This window comes from Equus przewalskii, chromosome 22, assembly GCF_037783145.1.
Source record: "Equus przewalskii isolate Varuska chromosome 22, EquPr2, whole genome shotgun sequence".
In the NCBI taxonomy this organism is placed as follows: Eukaryota; Metazoa; Chordata; class Mammalia; order Perissodactyla; family Equidae; genus Equus; species Equus przewalskii.
Genome location: NC_091852.1, coordinates 20,715,482 through 20,735,333, shown reverse-complemented (window position 1 = coordinate 20,735,333; position 19,852 = coordinate 20,715,482). Strand labels below are relative to the sequence as shown.

Here is a 19,852-nt window from a genome sequence, read left to right as displayed (position 1 = left end):
TTCTAGGAAGTGAGTATTTTTGAAATGTTAGAGCTGAGCATATGGTCAGCTCTCCTGTGTGAATGAGAACTACCTAAACAAGAGAGCAAAGAGTCATAATAATACCATATCACGTCATCCAACCTTAAAGTGCAATGAAATAAAATCCAAAACAGAACTGGAATATCCCAGAGTAATGAGCGCAGGGACTGTGTTTCATGATCTCCTTTCTGGGACTTTTTGGGGAAGATGAGAAGGTTGAAAACGTCCAGGAGAATGTGAATCTTAATTTTGTTTTGAAAATGAGTGCAAATAAAAGCGCATTCCAAATCTCCAAAGAGATGTTGCTTTTTATACTATGGAAGTAACAACAGTGTCATTTAGATCTAATTCCATTGTTTGACACCATAAGCTAATGCCCGCATCTATAAACATACAGACTCACCCACTGTAGAAACTCAAGCCCCAAGCAGCTATTCATATATTTGCTCTACAGAGCTCTCCCCATTGTTCTTCCACCTGGCAAAACTTCCTTCAAAGGAAGGGACTTGGCCTTATTCATCTTTTTATCCCAGTACCCAGCACATAGTAGATACTCAATAAATGTGGGTTGAACTTATGTTTGTGATTTGATCCAGTCTCTTACATGGAGACACTTAAAATGCTTCTGAATGGAGGCATTTCTGCGATGATCATGAAAAATCTTGACATTTTTACAAATGGAAAAATGAGGTTTTGTGAGGTCACATGACTTGCCCAAGGTCACTGAGCTGACACCCAGGCAGTCTGGCTCCAGAGCCTGAACTCTTCACCTCTTCTTGAGCATTCCACTTTGTCTCACTGCATCCCTTTAGCTGGGTTAGTCCCCACACTCTGGTCAAACCAATTAAAAAGTTATCTATGTGTAGGTGATAGTACCATACAGTCATCTTGCATATCTTAATGGATCTGAGTAACTTTATTTATTTTTAAAACAACTCACAGTATTAGGGCATCTCCCCCCGACTGATAACAGTCATAACAGCCACAATCCCATCTACATTTTAAGAAAATGATTTACCCTTCCTCCGGCAAAGAGGGCTGCAAAGTGCGACATTCCTTTGGGGTGAACACCACGTCCAGGTCGTCTTCAGTGAAGTCTCCCAGCTCCTGGGCAAGCTCCACATCCAGGCTGTTCAAGTGTGTCATCAGAAGTCCTTCAAAGTCCACCGGCTCCACCGGGTCATAAAACTGAGGCTGGAAGGGGAGGGAAAAGAAGAAGGAGATTCCCACAGGGTTTTCAGGACAAGCACGAAGGCGATAGCAGGCGTTTGCCTCGCCCCCTCTCCACACAGTGAGTGTCTCACTCTTATGTACAACTAAGCAGAGCTGTCTTTAGAGGAGCTGTCAAACACAGAAGCAGTGACATGGAAAGGAAAAGAAATGCAGCACGGAAAGTCAAGTCAGAACATGAGGAGTAATTAAAATCACACCCCAAGGCAGAGTTTTTCTCTGCTTAATTGTATCTTGATGAGGAATCCTGAGGAGATCCAAAATGAGATCACAGAGCTCTGATGAATTTTTATAATTTCTCCTGCAAAAGCTCTCTGAGGCCATGTTTACCCAAACACACTGAAGTAGTGAGTTTGAGGCAATCTTCTAGAAATTCGGGCAAATTCAACATTCCTTCTGTCTGAGTATTTAGGCACAGGGTTTCCTCTGGCCTGAGTTATCCTATAGGTCAATTCTTGAAAGCACTTCCTTTGTAGTCACAGCCCACAGTGAACCAGACTTGGTGGCTGAAACCTGACTGGTGCTGGTCGGGAAGACATTTTCACTTGACTGCAGTTATATGAGAAAACTAAGGGCAACCGGCTGAGGTTTCATGTGGCTTAAATGTACTCGCTTTAAGAGGATTTTTTTTTGCTCTTTAATTATATCCTTCCACAGTGGGTGAGGGAGGAGATAAAAGAAATGATAGAAGTAGATGATAATTCAAAAAATAGTTTTCTTTAGTCAATAAAATAAAAATTGTAAATTCAACAAATATTGTGAATTGCCTGTGAAATATAAAGACTTAGGAGCCACTGCCTTAAGAGAGTAAAAGAATCACCTAGATCAAGCTGAGCTGTATCATCATCATCATCATAACCACAGCAGCAGCTCCATGGTGTTCATTTATGACAGACTCTTTGGGGTCATCGGCCCAAACAGGTATTGTTCTCTACCTCTGACCCCCAATGGACCAACAGAACAAACACCCCAGATTCTTGACTTGCACTGCCTTGGTATGAAACAAGGACAGATCCACAGGAAGTGCTAAAAAAGCAGCTTTTCATCACCCTGAAACTGGACACCAGACTAGATGTAAGGTTGGAGAGGAGGAACAAAGTGTTGTTGAAGAGGCAAAAGGAAACAAGATTAGAGAATGGAGATGTGGCTTGCCCCATCTCCTCCCTACCCCTGTTGTCTCTTGTGGTAGAAGAGATATGAGTGACATGTTGGAGAGAGAGGACAAAGCCAAGAATTGAGCAAATACACGCCATCCTTCTGGTCTGAGATTATTGAAAGTGGCGGATTTACATAGTGCCTGCACCAGCAGGGCCAAAAGGGGCAAAAGAGAAGGCAACAGGACACCCTTCAGCAGGAGAGAGCAAAGACACTCCTCTAGGTCCCCACACCTCCCACGTGATGTGACATAGGCAAGGAAGTTTCCCTTGGTTCTGACTGGGGACCTGGAGGTCAGCTAAGGAGAGGACCATAGTCCTTACGGGGTGCCTTTCAAAATGAAGCAATAAGACCAGGGAGCTGAGATCAGCCTCTGCAGGAGCCAGGTGGGGACAGAGTTTGCAAAGGACACTGTGGACCTCTACCAGAGGGGATGATAGGCATCGTCTATGCACAGAACAGATAAGTCTACTGCAGACACCTACATAAGACCAACCGCAAAGGAGAAAGTGGATTCTCCCACTCCCTATCCCCAGCCAGCACCGAGTTCAGAGTCAGGGACTCAAATGACTTCAATCTGAAATGAAGAAAACTGCATTTTTTACATGCCCAAGCTTATTATGTAAAGTTTATACCCATTGAACTAATAATTATTGAGCATTTACCATGTATCAAGAAATTGGCTAGGTCATTATACACATTATCCCACTTATTCTTCACTGGAACTCTGCAAGGTATACACTCATTATCCCCATTTTACAGATGAGGACATTGATAGCTAGAGATTTCATAATTTGCCCATGGTTACGCAGCTTGGAAGTAGCCCATCTGGAATTCAAACCTAGGCTGGCTCACGTTCTTAACCACTATTATTTTCTTTTCTCTTGTGGGCTTTTCAGGGAATCTGTATTTCCAGAAATAATTAAAACCCAAGGCAATAGCAAGTGTGTTTGGAAGGGAGTCAAAAACTACAGTTACCACTACCCACAAGTTCCACTCTGAGCTCATGAGATTGGCTGCTCAAAGTAATAATAGTAATAATTAATTAATTGAATAATAAATGTAAATTTATCATGAAGAATATCAATTCCTCAAGCAGAGGCACTGGAAATATACACTTAAAGATTATACTGAAGCACCATTGGAAGCAGTGTGAAGCACATTAGTACTACTAACTAGGAAGCAGAAGCTTCCACAGAGAAACGGCATTTGTGTGAAATCATCAGAGAGAAAAAGACTCAGATGCAGCCAAAGTATTACACTTGTCATGTCCCTGAAATTCAAAGCCACAAATGATGAAAATCCTGGCTGATAGCAGCACCTGTTACCTACAGGCCAGCCTGTCCAAGAACCAAGGGAGAAAAGGATGGCCAACTCCCTCATTCAGCAATCATTTGCTGAGCATCTGCTGAATGCAAGTCACTGAGTTGGGCCCTAAGGAGACAGAAGAGTACACGTAGCTACTCCCATGCATCTTTCCATGGATCTCTAGTCAACCATGAGATGGTGAATTTGCCACATTCAATGCTACCTTTGGAGGTGGAGCTATGATAAAGAACACAGTATCATCACTGTGTACTAATTGTGCAGCAATATGCCTGGTGCAATATACACAATTGATCACAAAGTCGTAAATGCTTGAGGTCTGAATCTATTTCGGGACTGAATGGATTACAAACGCAAACTGTAATAATAGCGGGTATGGTTCTAGCGCTACACACAAGCTGGCTTGTAATAATTAGTCTCTTCTACACTTTCTATACTGAGACCAAGAAGGGAGGAAACTGTTCATTCCAAATATGATGTAAACTAGTCTTGCTTTGCCGTTGGCAAGTGGGTGGAGACTCCAACTACTGTTAACCTGGCCTCCAAGCAAGTTGTTCCTTTTGCAAATTCAAATAACAACCAGGAACCAAAAAAGATTTCTGTTCTCTAAACTATCTGAAGTCTTAATCTCAAGAGCAGGTTTTATTACGAGGGAATCAACACACACAAACACACACTGTGCCCACTGAGCGACAAGCAAAGGGAGAAAACAAACACTGAAGAGAGTGACAGTGGCACTGCATTTCGTGGGGGAATGAAGTTTGGGAATGGGGTGGGGGCATGTTGTAAAGTCAGTCCCTAATGCAGGACTTGGGCCCCTGGGCACTTAGAAGCCAAACATAAAAATTAACTACTTTATTTTCTCTGCTGCTGAGCTACATGTGGTCTCCTAGTCAGTGGAGACTGAAGACTACTTTAAATGGTATGATCCAAAGTAATTTTAAGAAGTTCACTTTATACCATGTATCATCACATTGCGTTTATCATTTGTTAAAAATAATGTAAGAAAAACCCCAAATAATCAAAAAATTTAAAAACTCCTTTTAAAAAACCCCAAAAGTTAAGACTGCAAATTATCCTAAACCAGGCTTTATCTATGGTGATGGTTTTGTGGTGTGTCAATTTAGCTGGGCTGAACCACACTCCTGAATTCCCTTCCTAGCATGCTTCCAGACAAGGTGGGCTACAAGAGTTTTCTCTTGCCAGAGTTGGAGGATGGAAGGGAGGCTGCAGTTATTTTATAGTACACACACACCTTCTATTGATACAATCAAACACTAATTTAGGTGTTGCTGTGAAGGGATATTATCAATGTAATTAAAGTCCCTAATCAGTTGACTTTAAGTTAATCAAAACAGAAATTATCCTGGGTGGCCTGACTTCATCAGTTGGATGCCTTATTGAAGAAGTGGAGGCTTTCTCCAAGTTCAGAGACTCTAAGCTCCAGCTATGCCCCTGGGGTTCCAGCTTGCTTGTGATCGTGCCTTCCTGATTGCCCTGTGGACTTCAGGCTTGCTTAGCCAGCCACCACCAGGGGGTCAGCCAATTCCCTGTAATCGATTCCTTAATATGCATGCATAAGTATTCCTTACTGGCTCTGCTGCTCTGGTTGAACCCACACGAATACACCTACTTTCATTCATCCAACAAATACTCACTGGGGTCCTACATCAGTCCAGCACTAGGCTGAGGAGACACAGTTGCAGCCCTCAACCAATTTTTCAACCCTTCTCTAGTGAAGATTTGTGCTGTCTTTCTTTCTACCTATTTTTTTCAGAGGCATGGTCAATAGAAGATGAGAAATACACAACAAAATTATACATACCCTAAAAGCTTATTCACAGTCAAATATTCATTTTTTAATTAATGGAGTTTGAGCTTTTCCTTGACTCCTAATGCACATCAAAGGCTAGTTCTGACATAGAGTAGGATTAGATTTGTTCTGAAATAGAAAATTCCTACAGTATCAGAACCATATCTGTTTAAAATTAATCTCTGTGGCTCTAGCACAGTGTAGTGTGCAGGTAGCATGCTGGTGGCAGATTAAAACAACAAATCTGGACAACATTTGGCAAATAAGGATATTGAAAAACAGAAAGGTTAAATGACTTGACCCAAATCACACAGGTAATTACAAAGGACCTGCACTGGTCTTGTACCCTTGTACACTGTTACCCCTATGGAGGGGGGGTGGTTCTCAAATCTACGTGGCTGTTCACAATAGAAGTCTTGTCAAAATCACCCAAGACCTCCACATTGCCAAATTCAATGGCTGTTGCTCAGTCTTGCTTTATGTATAGCATTTTGGACACAGTTAATCACTTCCTCTTCCTTGAAGCACTTTCTTCACTTGGAAGCTGACCAGCTGTCCCCGTGTGTCTCTGTCTCTAAAAGTCCACATACCAGGAAACCCCTCAGTCTAGGGCAGATTGGAATAGTTGGTCACTCCATCTTAGGAACATCACTTTTTCTAGGCTCTCCTCCTTCTATGCAGTGTCCCAGGGTTTAGTCCTAAAAGATCTTCTCTTCTCAATCTGAATTTACTCCTAGATGATCTCATCCATGCCTAGGCTCTGAATACCTTCTCTCTCTCTCTCTTTTTTTTTTTTTTTTATTACAAATTCATATCTGCAGCCCTGAACTTTTGCCCTGAAATGCAGGTTGATTTTTCCAATTATACCTCAACATCACCACTTGGTGATCTGATAGGCCACTCAAACATAAATTCAAGACAAACTCAATTTTCCTGCCAGTCTGCTCTTCTCGTATCTTCCAAGTCTCCACGTTTCGGCAAGTGGCAATTCCATCCCACTGGCTGCCCAGGGCAAACACTTTGGAGGCAATGTTGATTTCTCTCTTTCTCTTATACCCTACATATTACCCATCAGAAAATCCTATCCACTTTACTTCTGAAATATATCCAGAATCCAACCATTTCTCACCTCCTCTACTGCCACCACCCTATACCAAAGCACCACCCTACTTTCCTGAGTTATTATGACAACTTCCTAACTGCCCTCCCTACTCCAGTCTATTCTCCACATAGCAGCATCAGTGAGCCTTATAAAAAGGACCCTGTAAGCAATCTTTACAACAAGTCACAGCATGCTGGGCCTGTGCTTCCAGTGGCTTTCCATCTTAATCAGACTAAGAGCCAAAGTTCTTCCGTGATCTCTGAGGTCTACGACCAAGCCCTGCTTTCTCACGGTCTCATCTCCTATTACCCACTCTGCTCAGCTCACACTCCACTTCCTCGCTGTTTCTGGAGCGTGCAACACATTCTTGCCTTGAAGACTTTGCAATGGCTGTTCCTTCTGACTGGAATACTCTTCCTTCACATACCTGTCAAGTTCATTCAGAATTCTGCCCAAGTGTCTCCTTTCCAGATAGAAGCCTCCATAGATGACCCCATAGGCCCTCTTCTGTGTCACTCTCTATTCCCTTCCCCAGTTTCATTCTTCAAAGCACTTACTACCCCTTGATATAGTCTACATTCACCTATTTGTCGATGTCTTGCAATCCAGAATGTAAGTTCCATGAGGCTAGACCCTTTGTTATACTCACTGCTATATCCCCATCTCCTAGAGCAGTTCCTGGTATAGAATGAGACCCAATACATATTTCTTGAACAAATGAATGGTTAAGACAATCCTCTCAGCTCTCCATTATTTAAATATAGCAGAGCTGAAGAAAGTAAGATCCTTCTGGCTTCAGTGATTTCAAAGTACTTCATGGCTTAGATTAAACAACACTTCCCTGCTTCCACCAATGGCAATCTTCCACTGATGCCACTGAGTGGAAAATGCTGACATGCCATCATGGCCATCAATCTCTTTTTACCAAGATGTATTTGATTCCCCCGCTTTACAATGACAGTAACAAAACTCCTGCTCTGCATGCAGGGTGCCACACTTTATTTTATCTTCCACTGTGAATTTGCATGAAAGCTATGTTGAGATCTTCATTTTCCATCATGTCTCCTCCAGTGAAATCAGTGAAACCTACGAATAGCCCAACTCTTTGAAAGATGGAAACACAAAAGAACAATAGCATCAGAAAAATAAGAGGACCACATATATCAAGTGATCTGCCATTTAGATTATCCTTAGTGGTAAAAGAAAAAGGTTACTTTACTTCACAGAAGCTTAAACACAGCAAAAATGAATGCTTTCTAAGGTATGAGACTACTTCTTCTTCTTCTTTTTTTTTTTTTTACGTAAATGTTACATACAAACATGTCATGTAACCATGGCGTTTGGTACATATCCAGGATGTGGCTTTTTACATCCTTCTCTTCAGCCAGAGCTGTTATGGTCCAGCTGGTTCATTCCATTTCACTTCAAACTTTTCCATTCTCATCTTTAAAAATAGGATTTTTCCCTCTATAAAAATGTAGATTAAGGTTATTAACCATGTGCACAGTGTTTCAAATCCTCCTTTCTACCTCAAGGCATAGATTCCCAACACTTTCTTCTCTTGTATGTTTCACTCCCCTTTCTACTTTGAATGCTCAGAAAATAGTTTTAGTGTTTTACAGTTTCATTTCAATGACGACATCAAATGTAGACTTGTTTACCTAGGTATGTGGTTGGCATCAGGGGAGGGCATTTTCTGGCATTGCAACCATGCATTGTTGACATTGTCTGGCCAATCTGTGCACTGGCTGTGGCAGTGGAAAATGCCAAGGCCAATGGGCGATTCTACATACAAGGCCACTCTCTCTGGCACTGGTCACAAAGGACTCTGACAGGAATGTCAAATAGGACGAAGACATTCTGTCATCATGTCTAAAAAACCAACCGTAAATGGTGAATCCTCTTCAAAAATGCAAAATTTATGGATATTTTCTCTGTTTTGAAAATGCATGTATACACAATCACCACACTAACATTTACAATTAGAGTTAAAAAACAAACACCCAACAAAACAAAACAAAACAAAATCAAACACACCCTTCCTCTCATTTGATTTATCAGATTTATGACAGAAGCCACTATATTTACATAAGGCTCCGTCCATAGAGTTAGCGAGTGGTCCTTGCTTACCACACTTTCTGAAATTCAAAGCAACCAGAACAACAAAAGAAATTTTACCTTTCTGTATTTTCTTCCTACTATTTGGAATACTTCTACCTATGTAGGCTCTTTAAAGGATCCTCAACCTGGACCATATGATAAAAGCCCAGGGAACTTTCACATACTAATGCCTGGGCCCCATCTCTAGGATTTTGATTTAATTGTTCTACGGTGGACCTGGCAACAGGTATGTTTCTAAAGGTCCTGGGCGATCTGATGGGTAGCTAGGGCCAAGAACATTCTCAGGTCTTCTAAGCCTACTCTACGAAGCCTTTACCTACTATTATAAAATGGATCTTTCTCTCTTCTGAACACCTACCAGACTCAATACCTCCCATCTCCTTTTAACCTCCCACAGTGTCTCCATAGTGCCAAATACATAGACAGCAACATTAGCCACTATTTACGCAGCAACTACTACATCATTATTTACTAACCCTAATGGGGTAGCATTATTATGCCAATATTGCAAATGAAGAAACTAAAGCCTTCATAAAGGTTAAGTAACTTGCCTCAAATTATACGCCTAATAAGTGGCAGTCATGCTTCACCAGAGATCCATCTGACTTCAAGTTCTTACCTCTCACAAAACAACGACAAACTTACAATGGATTGGGTTTTAAATAACTTGGCATCAATTAAATATTTTTAAAAATTAAACAACCATTTGTATCAGCATGTGGAGTTGTTGAAACGGTGGTTATATAAACAAAGGTAAGAGAAACAAAGGTCAAAATGCTCTTAATCTTATTTTTTAATTGTCCAAAATAATACAATGAACAGTGTATGGCTTCTCAATGAAAAAAAGTTTTATAAAGCTGCTTCAGGTTGAGAGTCTTTGGATGATAAACTACTCCTCTCCCATTATCTTTCTACGAAATGAAATAATTTTTCGTAAGGTAGAGGGAAATCACCATGTAAATTGATGATTTCTGTTGGAGGAACCTTCAACCGGGAAGACGACACAAGGGAAAGAACGGCCACTTCATTCTGAGGTTACAACATGACAAGCAGGTAAACACTAGGGTGATTTCCTAAGCAGACCATCCGTTAAAAAAAAGGAGAAATGAATTCAGGCCTCTTGGCTCCCTCACGCCTCCTGCTCTTCCATCAATTAAAGAGAAGGAACAGGGGCAATAGACTGTGCTGAAGCTGGAAAAGAGATCTGGGAAAAGATATTCAGAAAACTAAACTGGAACAACCAGGAGCAATATATTTTAAAGGGTATTCATTTGCAGATAGAACCAGGAATAAATTATGACCGATAGGAACACGTGATTTTTATGTAGTTAAATATTTTTGTTACTTTGATATCTTCTGTTAGAAAATTGGAAGTTAAGCCACATGTTAACTTAACTACCTAGCTAAGGAAATAATTCACCAAAACTCACTTTTGTCAAAACCTACTGACGAGGCAGCGTAACTACCAAAAGAACACCTGAAAATATTAAACAATTTTTTTTTTTGTAACTTAAAAAAAAAAAAAGATTTCTCCTGCAGAAATTTAAGCCTGCGGCATTAAGGTCAAAGCTGGCGTGCAGAGAAGGGGTTAAAGCTTGCTGGCTAAACTTCCTTAAAGCCTCTGAACAACGATGTCCACACTATTTCTCCAGACAGCTACTGCAGAAAGCCACAATCTTAACTTAGAAAGAAGCCAACCACGCCTCCCCTTCTTGTTCAAGATATAAAAGTGTATCCAGTAACTTTTTAACTGAATTGTGCAGATTTTGGAATACAATTTGAGTCAGAAATGTAAAAATAATTTTTTTTTGTTTTCAATGAAATGTATATTAGCACCAAATTAAACCAAAAAGCACACCTAATCCTCATGGTTTAAAGCTTATCTAATATCTCTGAAAGCATGGACATTATGCACTTGATGTGCTTTATTATAATCTGCAATTTTGACACAGACAAGAAAGTATACATAAAAAGTGCAGTCTAGCAAGCCACCGAAGTCATAAATATTTTTTGATGAATGTCATCGCAAGTTGCGTCTTGCAGTAAAAGGTTCTATACATTTTTTAGGACTATTGTTTCATCACTGACACAACACCCAAATTATCCTACTGAAATAATCACAAATTACTCCAATAAACATACCTTTAAAAGATACACAGTTACACGGCGTGTAAATTGTTACAGGAGTCAAAATGGCGGCTACAGGAAACCGAGTGGAAGGTTACAGAATTTCTAAGAGCAGAAGTGGTTTTGAAGTAATAAGTGAGAAACAAAAAATAACCTAACTCCTCCAGATAACCACTAGAACAAGCAAGAAAGTATCGCTGTGCTAGCGTGAGGAAGTGAGTAGAGTGGAGGCCGTAAGCTCTCTCACAAAGGAAGTAAATACCCACTTCTGGTTTTACAAACCATCTCATTTAAGTCAGATTTATCCCACTTGACATATTCTGGCATTTAATCCTCAAATCATATAATACATAGATGCACGCTCGACAACTGCTGTTAATATAAAAATGTACACAATCTTCAACTTAAAAAAGAGAGTGTGTTTTAAAAATGAAGGTTTGTACTGTCTGATTCCAATTACATGAAGTTCCAGATAAGGCAAAATTATGATGACAAAAGTGGTTGCCCAGGGCTAGGGGCTCAGGTTGGGAGAGGAGATGACTGCAAAGTGGTGTGATGGGGCTTTTTAGAGCAAAGAGATTGCTCTATGTCTTGATGGAGTAGAGGTTAAATGACTATAAATGGCCAAATTCATCAAACCGTACACTAAAAATGAGTGAATTTTATTGCATGTAAATTACGCTTCCAAGAAAACGATTTAAAAAAATTAAGGTTTGTAACTTGGCTTTTCAGATTTTGGAATACAGTTTTCCAATAAAAGCATGTTACAAATGGTAGTAAGGTTCCAGGCTAATCCTTCCCCCCTCCCCCAAATATGAACCATAATTTGGGTGAAATCAAGTAACCTGGAAGTTCACTAAGTCCAGAGACTTCAGAACCACCACCCGTGGAGGTCCACTTTGCACTCTGAGCCCTAGTTGAGGGAGGGAGAGAGGGAAATTGGCTAATGTCAAAAAGCAGTCACAGAGCTAAGAACTGGTGGCTGGAGGGGTAAGGTGGCAGTGGGAAGATGTAAGGAGAATTAGGAGGCAAAAGCATACCCTGGGTACTTCTGCACTTGACCATTCTCTAAGCAAACCCGCAACTCATACTTACTAGTTGAAGAGAGGGGAAGCCAGAGGTACTTATGCTCTGTCGATGGTACTGGCCAAGATTTGGCGGCAGAGTAAACTGTTTCCTTATTTCCGCTGAAGAATACCTGAGGTTAAAATAGAAAAATCTAAATGAAGTGGTTATTTTAAGAAATCATCACAATTACAGATACCATCTTTGACACCATGTTATAAAACTTATGCCTTGGCTGGCGATTGGCAGAACTGACTAAAATGTTCTCAGTGGCCTGTGAGTGGACACTGAAGCTTTCGTCTGATCATATATACTCTTGAGAAGTTCATGGATGCTGGGATGCCTACAATCCTGGTTCTTGCCCAACATTAGGAAAAGGAAGAGTTTGAGATCCAAGGAAAAGATCCAGGGCACTTGACTCCTTCTTTCCAGGCCATTCAGAGGCATTGCTCTGCATGAGGACATCTGGTCTCTGACTAGAGTCCTTTAAACCCTGAACTTCCATTTTGATGCAGCCATTCTCATTTTAAGCAATTGGACCCTTCTGGTTGGCTGCCTGCTGTAACAGAAAATGCTAGAGGATGTTATATGAACACTTCTACCTCCTCGCAGGCACCTTAGATGCTACCTGGAGTTCCAAGGACTGTGTTTTTTCCAAACTGCTCCTAGCGGAGTGATCCTTTGAGTCACCCATATTGATACTGCTGGGCCCACAGTCAACATCCCTGGTAGCCAGGAACCGGGCACATGAAAGTCGTTCTCCATTGTGTACTCACACCTGCTGGCATGAGCTGCTGACCAGGGACTCCCTGGCTTAGAAGCAGATTGACTTTTGGGCTCTCATTTGTTAGTCATTTGTTTGGAACTCAGACCACATATTTTCATTAAATCAGTTGTTGGTGGTTGGATTCTTAGGCTAGTGCCCAAGAATATTTAAACCACAATGAGGCCACTATAGAGTATAGCTAGAAACTAACAGATTATTGAAGATCAAATGAGATCATATATTTGAAACATGCTGTGTACCCAACAAAGGGCTATATAAATTTTAAAAATTATAATTTTAAAATATAAAATTTAAATATTATAAGTAAATCATTATATTTCCTCCACTATACTGTGTGCTAGGGCATAGTTACTAACTACCCTGTGTGATGAGATTTCTTTTTTTATTTTATTTTATTTTTTTGAGGAAGATTAGCCTGGAGCTAACTACTGCCAATCCCCCTCTTTTTGCTGAGGAAGACTGGCCCTGAGCTAACATCCATGCCCAACTTCCTCTACTTTATATGTGGGACGCCTACCACAGCATGGCTTTTGCCAAGGGGTGCCATATCCGCACCCAGGATCTGAAGCGACGAACTCTGGGCCACCGAGAAGCAGACCGTGCACACTTAACTGCTGTGCCACCGGGCCGGCCCATGATGAGGTTTCTGACATTGTCTGCTCGGCTCCCAAACTTGGCAATGTGGTGAGAGGCAGGAAACCTATTCTGGTCCCAACTGTGGCATCCATTCTCCCAACCCAAGAGCACTTCAATTTCCTTTCAGGATTCACACATTCACGTTGTACGCTGACTAGGCATAACTACGGGTCAAAGGGGAGGGCACATAACCCAACACAGGACAATTCTCTCTCCTTCCCAGAATTCTGAATGATGAATGGATACAAGAATGGAAGAAAATGACTGGAGCACAAGCATGCCAGTGGTGGCCCCTTATATTATGATGCAGTGATGTATGAGATCCCAGAGGAAGTTAAAGCAGCCCATACTAATTGTACTCCTTAATTTCCTGAGACATTTTCCTTATTTAATTTTTTTTTAAGTGTAAGAAAATACTAGGATAAGGAGTAAGCTATTATCCATCAGGGAAATGCAAATCAAAACTGCATGAGATACCACTTCACAACCACCAGGATGGCTACAACACAAAAGATAGGCAATGACAAGTGTGGTGAGGACATAGAGAAATTGGGGCATCATACTTTATTGGAAGGAGTGTAAAATTATGCAGCTACTCTGGAAAACAGTCTGGCAGTTCCTCAAAAAGTTAAACATAGAGTTCCCATATATTCCAGCAATTCCACTCCTAGGTAGACATCCAAGAGAAATGAAAACATACTTCCACACAAAAATTTACACATGAATGTTCATAGCAGCTTTATTCATAATAGCCAAAAAGTGGAGACAACCCAAATGTGTATCAACTGATGAATGGCTAAACAAAATGTGGTATGTCACACAATGAAATATTATTCAGTAATAAAAAAGGAAAGAAGGACCGATATATACCACGATATGGATGAACCTTGAAAACATTATGCTAAGTGAAAGAAGCTAAACCAAAAGACCACATATTGTATGATTCCTTATACAAAATGTCCAGGACAGGCAAATCTATAGAGACAGAAAGTAGATTAGTGGTTGCCTAGGGCTGGGGGCATTGGAGGCAAATGGAGAGCAACTGCTAATGGGAATGGGGTTTCTTTCTGCAGTGATAAAAGTGTTCTAAAATTGATCGTGGCGATGGATTCACAACTCGGTGACTAGATTAAGAATTATTGAATTGTACATGTTAAATGAGTGAATGTGGTATGTGAATTATTTCTAAATAAAACTGATGGTCATAGATATAGATACAGATGTGTGTGTGTAACTATTCTACTGACACAAGAATTAAGTCAAAAATTACCAAATTTAGCATAACAGCAAGGAATGGAGGAAACCCTTCAGAATTGATTCCAAGTGCTCAATAGGATGATTTTCATTACAAGCTAGTCACCAATTTTTTAAAAATCAATAAATTAGACCACTGTCCAAAACAAAAGCCCCGTCTTGCATAAGCAACACAGTATCTTGGGTTTGGCATCACAGGAAACCAAACCAGCACGGTGACCACTTATTTGCTTACTTAAGAAGATGACCTTAGTCACATAGGGCTGAGACAACCAAGCACAAGGCCCTTTTCTGTGATGGAGCTGACTTTTTTCACAGCCGTGACTGACTGCTCCTGAGACTTCTGCCTCCAGCTCCTCTCAAATAACATTTTTTAGTTTCATGGCCATTTAAAAACCCTTCCTGTCCTAGACCAGAGGGCTCTACCTGAAATGAGGATATCTGGAAATGTTCAGGAGAGGAAGTGGCATTGTAAGAGAATCAAAGAATGGCAGGAAGGATAGGTTCTTGCTTTCCTTTTGCAGCAATCTGTCGTCCTACGCCAAAGCCCCAAGACTATTTTCACCATGAAATCAGAACATCTCTGCTCTCCAGTCCTTCTTAAACAGGGTCAGATGGCGTTTCTGCTGCAGTTCTCCGTTTGTTTCCTAGTTCAGAGCTATGCAACTTATCTTCCCCGACACGTCGAGCCCGCCCCAGTCCCTAACGCGGATCCTATTTCCTATCCCTACAGGATCAATTCTACAAAAGGAAATTAAGCCTGTCCCTTCAAAACTGTCAAATGTGGAGATGAATTGTTTGTCCTTAAAGGGAAAATAATGAATCATCCCACATGGAAAAAAATTGCTTTGTATCACTTAAAGAACTTCAAAATAAAATATCTCTGAAGAGGCGCTATACACATATCAAACTAGCAAAAAGAGGCTGGAATGATAAAATTACATCTTAGCCAAGCTGCAGGAAAACCAGCATGCCCTACCCCGCTGTGGGGTTGTATATTGGTTCAGGGTCTCTGGAAAGTAATACTGTAATAAGCAACACGAACTATAAAGCTGTCACCACTCTTTTATCTAATCATCTCACTTTGAAAAATATACCCCATGGAATTCATACAAACAAAAATATAATTTGAGCAAAATGAGCAGAAGAACTCTACATAATAGGCAATAATTGAAAATAACCAAAGCATCCAACACTAAGGAGAACGCTGATAAACAATAGCATAAAATAGGTGAAATACGATTTTATTTGAATTGTGAATTAGGTTGACCATGGAAACATGCATACAAAATAAGTGGCAAGTAAAAAGTAATATGAGGAATTGAACACAAATACCTAACAATACATATGCAAATATACCACAAGGATCAAAAATCCTTTTCATAGTTAAATAAATGTAGTTTAATAACTACCCCATAAAGCTCTTTCTCCTGTAAAGTTGCTTAAGTTCATTTCAGAAAAAAGATGTGTACATACAAAGTAGCATGCAGGCACAGATGCACTACTTGGAATTTAAAAAAAATATGTAAACATCAGCTATCAAGTTTACTGATACGGAACTTCACTCACAAAAGAACATCTAGCATCCCCGTGTCTAAATCAACCCTCTTCTCTACACTGGCCCTATGAAGGGGGAAGCCTGCTCACACAAATAAGAGAACGCAGCCAGGGCAGGAGCTCATACAGGCTTGGGTCCATGCAGACATTGTATGTGGGTTTTATTTCCTCTGCATTTGAGTCTCAGACCAAACTCAACATGTCTAAGAGAACTTTCATGATGTAGGTTTATATCATGATATTTCCTTGATGAACTAAGATACCCTTCTTCTGATCATTCAAAATGCTTTATAAATATTATCTCCTTTATTTCTACAAATTTTCCTGGGAGGGAGACTTGGGGTCTGTTTAAAATGTCAATAGCCATACTCAGGAGTCAGAATGGTAGAAGGGTGTGGGTAGCCAAGCTCTATGTTTTTATTCAGATGGACAGATAATTGTGGTATATACAGTTGGGACTAAGTACCCGTGGAACTAATGAAAGAGCAGAGCTTGCCACATGTGGTCTATGGACCATTTGTATCAAATTATCAGCTGCTTAATAAAAATGCAGATTCCTAGACCCTACCTTAGTCCAGAATCAGCATCTTTTGTGGTGTGCCCTGGAACACTGCATTTTTTGCCAGCAACTCCAGGTGATTTTTATGCCCAATAAAGCTTAAGATTCACTGATAGTGAATGACTTTGAGAGAGTGGTTGGTTCATTCATTCATTCATAAAACATCGAGGGCAGACAAAGTGCCAGGCTCTCTGCCAAGTGCTAGGGATTGAAGTCCAAGAAGATACTGTTGCTGCTCCTGGAAGCTGAGCCCAGTGTGTGGGAGGAAGGAGGACAGAAGGATAACTGGATAAAAAATTACAATACATATGGTAAGTATTATAATACAGGAACGGGCACAGTGCTTTGTGAGCAAAGGGAAGGGAGTTACTAATTCAGCCTAGGAACGCTTAGGAGGCTTCTGGGATAAGGGGACTTTTGAACCATATTTTGGAAAAAAAATCAGTAGGAGCGGGGCTGATGGAAAAGAGGACAATGTATCTCAAGCTTTCTTTTTTTTTTCTTTTACCATTTCAAGACATCTAGACATTAGAATTCCATACTTTCACTTCAAGTGTTTTAACCTTCAGGCTGCCCTGTTCCTTTGCAACAGATGTAGCTCGAAGAGCGAAAAAAAAGAAGAGCGAAAAATTCAGTGACTTAGACCTGAGCCTTGCCATTTGCCAGCTGTTTGAGTTCAAGTACATTAGTTAACCAGGCTGAGTCTTAGTTTCATTACACGTAAAATGAAGGGGCTGGGCTATATGATCTCCTGGGCACCTTTCCAGCTCTAACTGGCAAAGATGTTCAAGAATCTCTAAGTGGAACAATCAGGCCTGTGATCTACACCAGCAGCTGTGCTAGGACCAAACAGCCCTGGAAGGCTTCTCTCTGGCTTTATCCCTACAAGAAAATTCTTTCACTGCATGCTGGTATGGCCAGCAGCCAAAATGGTTGGAAGCATTTTACAAGTGATTCAAGAAAAAACCTTGCCTATACATATTTAAAGAGTTTTAGGGTTTTCCTGAATGGTGACATGTTTTAAACAATAGTGAAAGGGGTGAAATAAAGAAAAGAAAACATACAATTTACTCTTAGTAACTAAGACCTGACTGTGAAACACTCAACAAACACAAAGGGTAAAGTACACAGCTAGCAATAAATAATAATTATAGACAATTGTGGGTGGCATGTATGTGGATGTAGCCACAAGCACACGGTATAATTAAACCTTGCAAAATAGCCATTGTTCAGGAGTAGAAGTGATTTACACCAAGTGAGCAGTGAAAGAATGCTACCCTCCAAACTTTCTGAATTATAAGATTAGGGCAGTGTAGTATAAAAACAATAACAAAGGTTTTAAAATGTGCTGTATATAGAACAACCAGCTCTGAATGATGTAAATAACACAAGGTTGGATCCAGTGCACAGTACAGATAAGGTCTAAGAACACAGGGCTGGCTCGAGAGGGAGTAGTAGTTCCTGGAGCAGACCACATAAAAATGATCTAAGGCTTTTTCTGAGATGCATCCTCAGATACTTCTCTTAAAGTACACTTTTAAGTTTAATAGGCTACAAAATGAATTTCTATAGCAAATTTTGTATGTGTACATATATATGTATATATACACACACATATACACAAATTATATAACGTATATAATATATATAACTACAAATATATGTAGAACTCCATCCTTACATATACATGTTTTGAGCAACGAAGTCTAGAATGAATTCCTCAGAAGTTCGTCAGCCTGAGGCTTTATGATAGACATTTCAGGTTTTAGAGTTTCTCATATTTTCCATCTCTTCTCATAAACAGACATGCCATAACTGTATAACTTCAGTCAAGATGATTCAACAGGTGGAAACATGACTATAAAGAGAAGTTTGCCCCTTATTAACAAGATGTGGAACTTATGTTTCTTCCTCACAGGGGAGTCCCAAATCCCTTTCACTTGGAAAATTCCTCTGAATATGGAAGAATATTTATTAGATGGCTTACGTGTTTGAGGGCTCCCACAGGAAGTCTAGAGAAGGATTACTCACTGTCTTCTGCGTCTCTCTAGGGCATGTCCCCAGCCCTTATATGTCATCATGTAAGTTAGCTTCTCTCCTGACACAACCACCACCTACTGATGAGGCAGCAGAATCACCTAAAAGAACACCTGGAAATATAGAGTGCTTTTTGTTTGTAACTATTTAAAGAAGAAAGGATTTCTCCAGAAAAGTGAGTTAAGACATAAAGAAACAGATCTAACATATGTAAACCAAAGTCCCAACAGAGGAGGAGAGAGAAAAACAAGAGTAGAAGTCATCTTTAAAGAAATGTTGTTGACAAAATTAGCAAAGATGCAGATTCATAAAGTTCTACAAACCCCCATTGGAACTAATACAGAGAAAATCAAACTGAGACACATCCCAGTAAAACTGCTGAAAATCAGAGAAATTTTTAAATGTTCTTGAAAACATCGGGAGAAAAGACACATTACTTTCAAAGACATATTACGTCAAAGTGTAATAATAAGACTAATAATTGACTTCTCAAGCAAAAAAGTAAAATCCCGAAACCAATGCCATGACATTTTTAAAGTGCTGAAAACTAAAAATCTAGAATTTTCTACCCAGTGAAAATATTCTTCATAAATAAAAGGTTGAATAAAAACTTCTTCAGATCAACAAAAATTGAGAAAATTTATTACCAGCGGAACCATACTAAAAGAAATAGTAAAGAGAGTTTTTCAGGCAGAAGGAAAGTAATCTCAGATGGAAGCACAGAAATGCTGAAAGCAATGAAAAGGTAAATATGTGAGTAAATCTAAATGATGGTGACTATACAAAATAATTATAATTATGATAATAATGTGGAGTTTAAAATGCATGTAGAATTAAAATATATGTCAATGATAACACAAAAGGCGGGAGGGGTAAATAGAGTTCATATGTTCTAAAGTTCTTGCATTGGTTGGGAAATGGTAAAAGTACTAATTAATATTAGAATTCTAAGTCAAGTATGTATTGTAATTTCTATGGAAATAAGAGACAAGTTGAAAAATAGAAAAGAAACAGTAGAATTACACATTTAAACTCAAATACATCAGTGATTACATTAAATAT

At 39.8% G+C, this 19,852-nt stretch overlaps 1 protein-coding gene across 3 annotated transcripts in view; it reads right to left on the bottom strand.

Moving 5' to 3' along the window:
• DOCK8 (dedicator of cytokinesis 8) overlaps positions 1 to 19,852 on the bottom strand; it is a 206,393-nt gene that overhangs the window by 149,157 nt on the left and 37,384 nt on the right. For 2 of the 3 annotated variants that reach the window (XM_070590602.1, XM_070590603.1), the window contains exons 2-3: positions 11,991 to 12,093; positions 1,040 to 1,215 (exon numbers count right to left, since the gene is read on the bottom strand). In XM_070590602.1, coding sequence (XP_070446703.1) covers positions 1,040 to 1,215; positions 11,991 to 12,093 — 279 coding nt within the window. Of the gene's footprint in view, positions 1 to 1,039; positions 1,216 to 10,910; positions 11,092 to 11,990; positions 12,094 to 19,852 lie in introns of those variants that run through there. The other variant, XM_070590604.1, reaches the window with a different exon arrangement.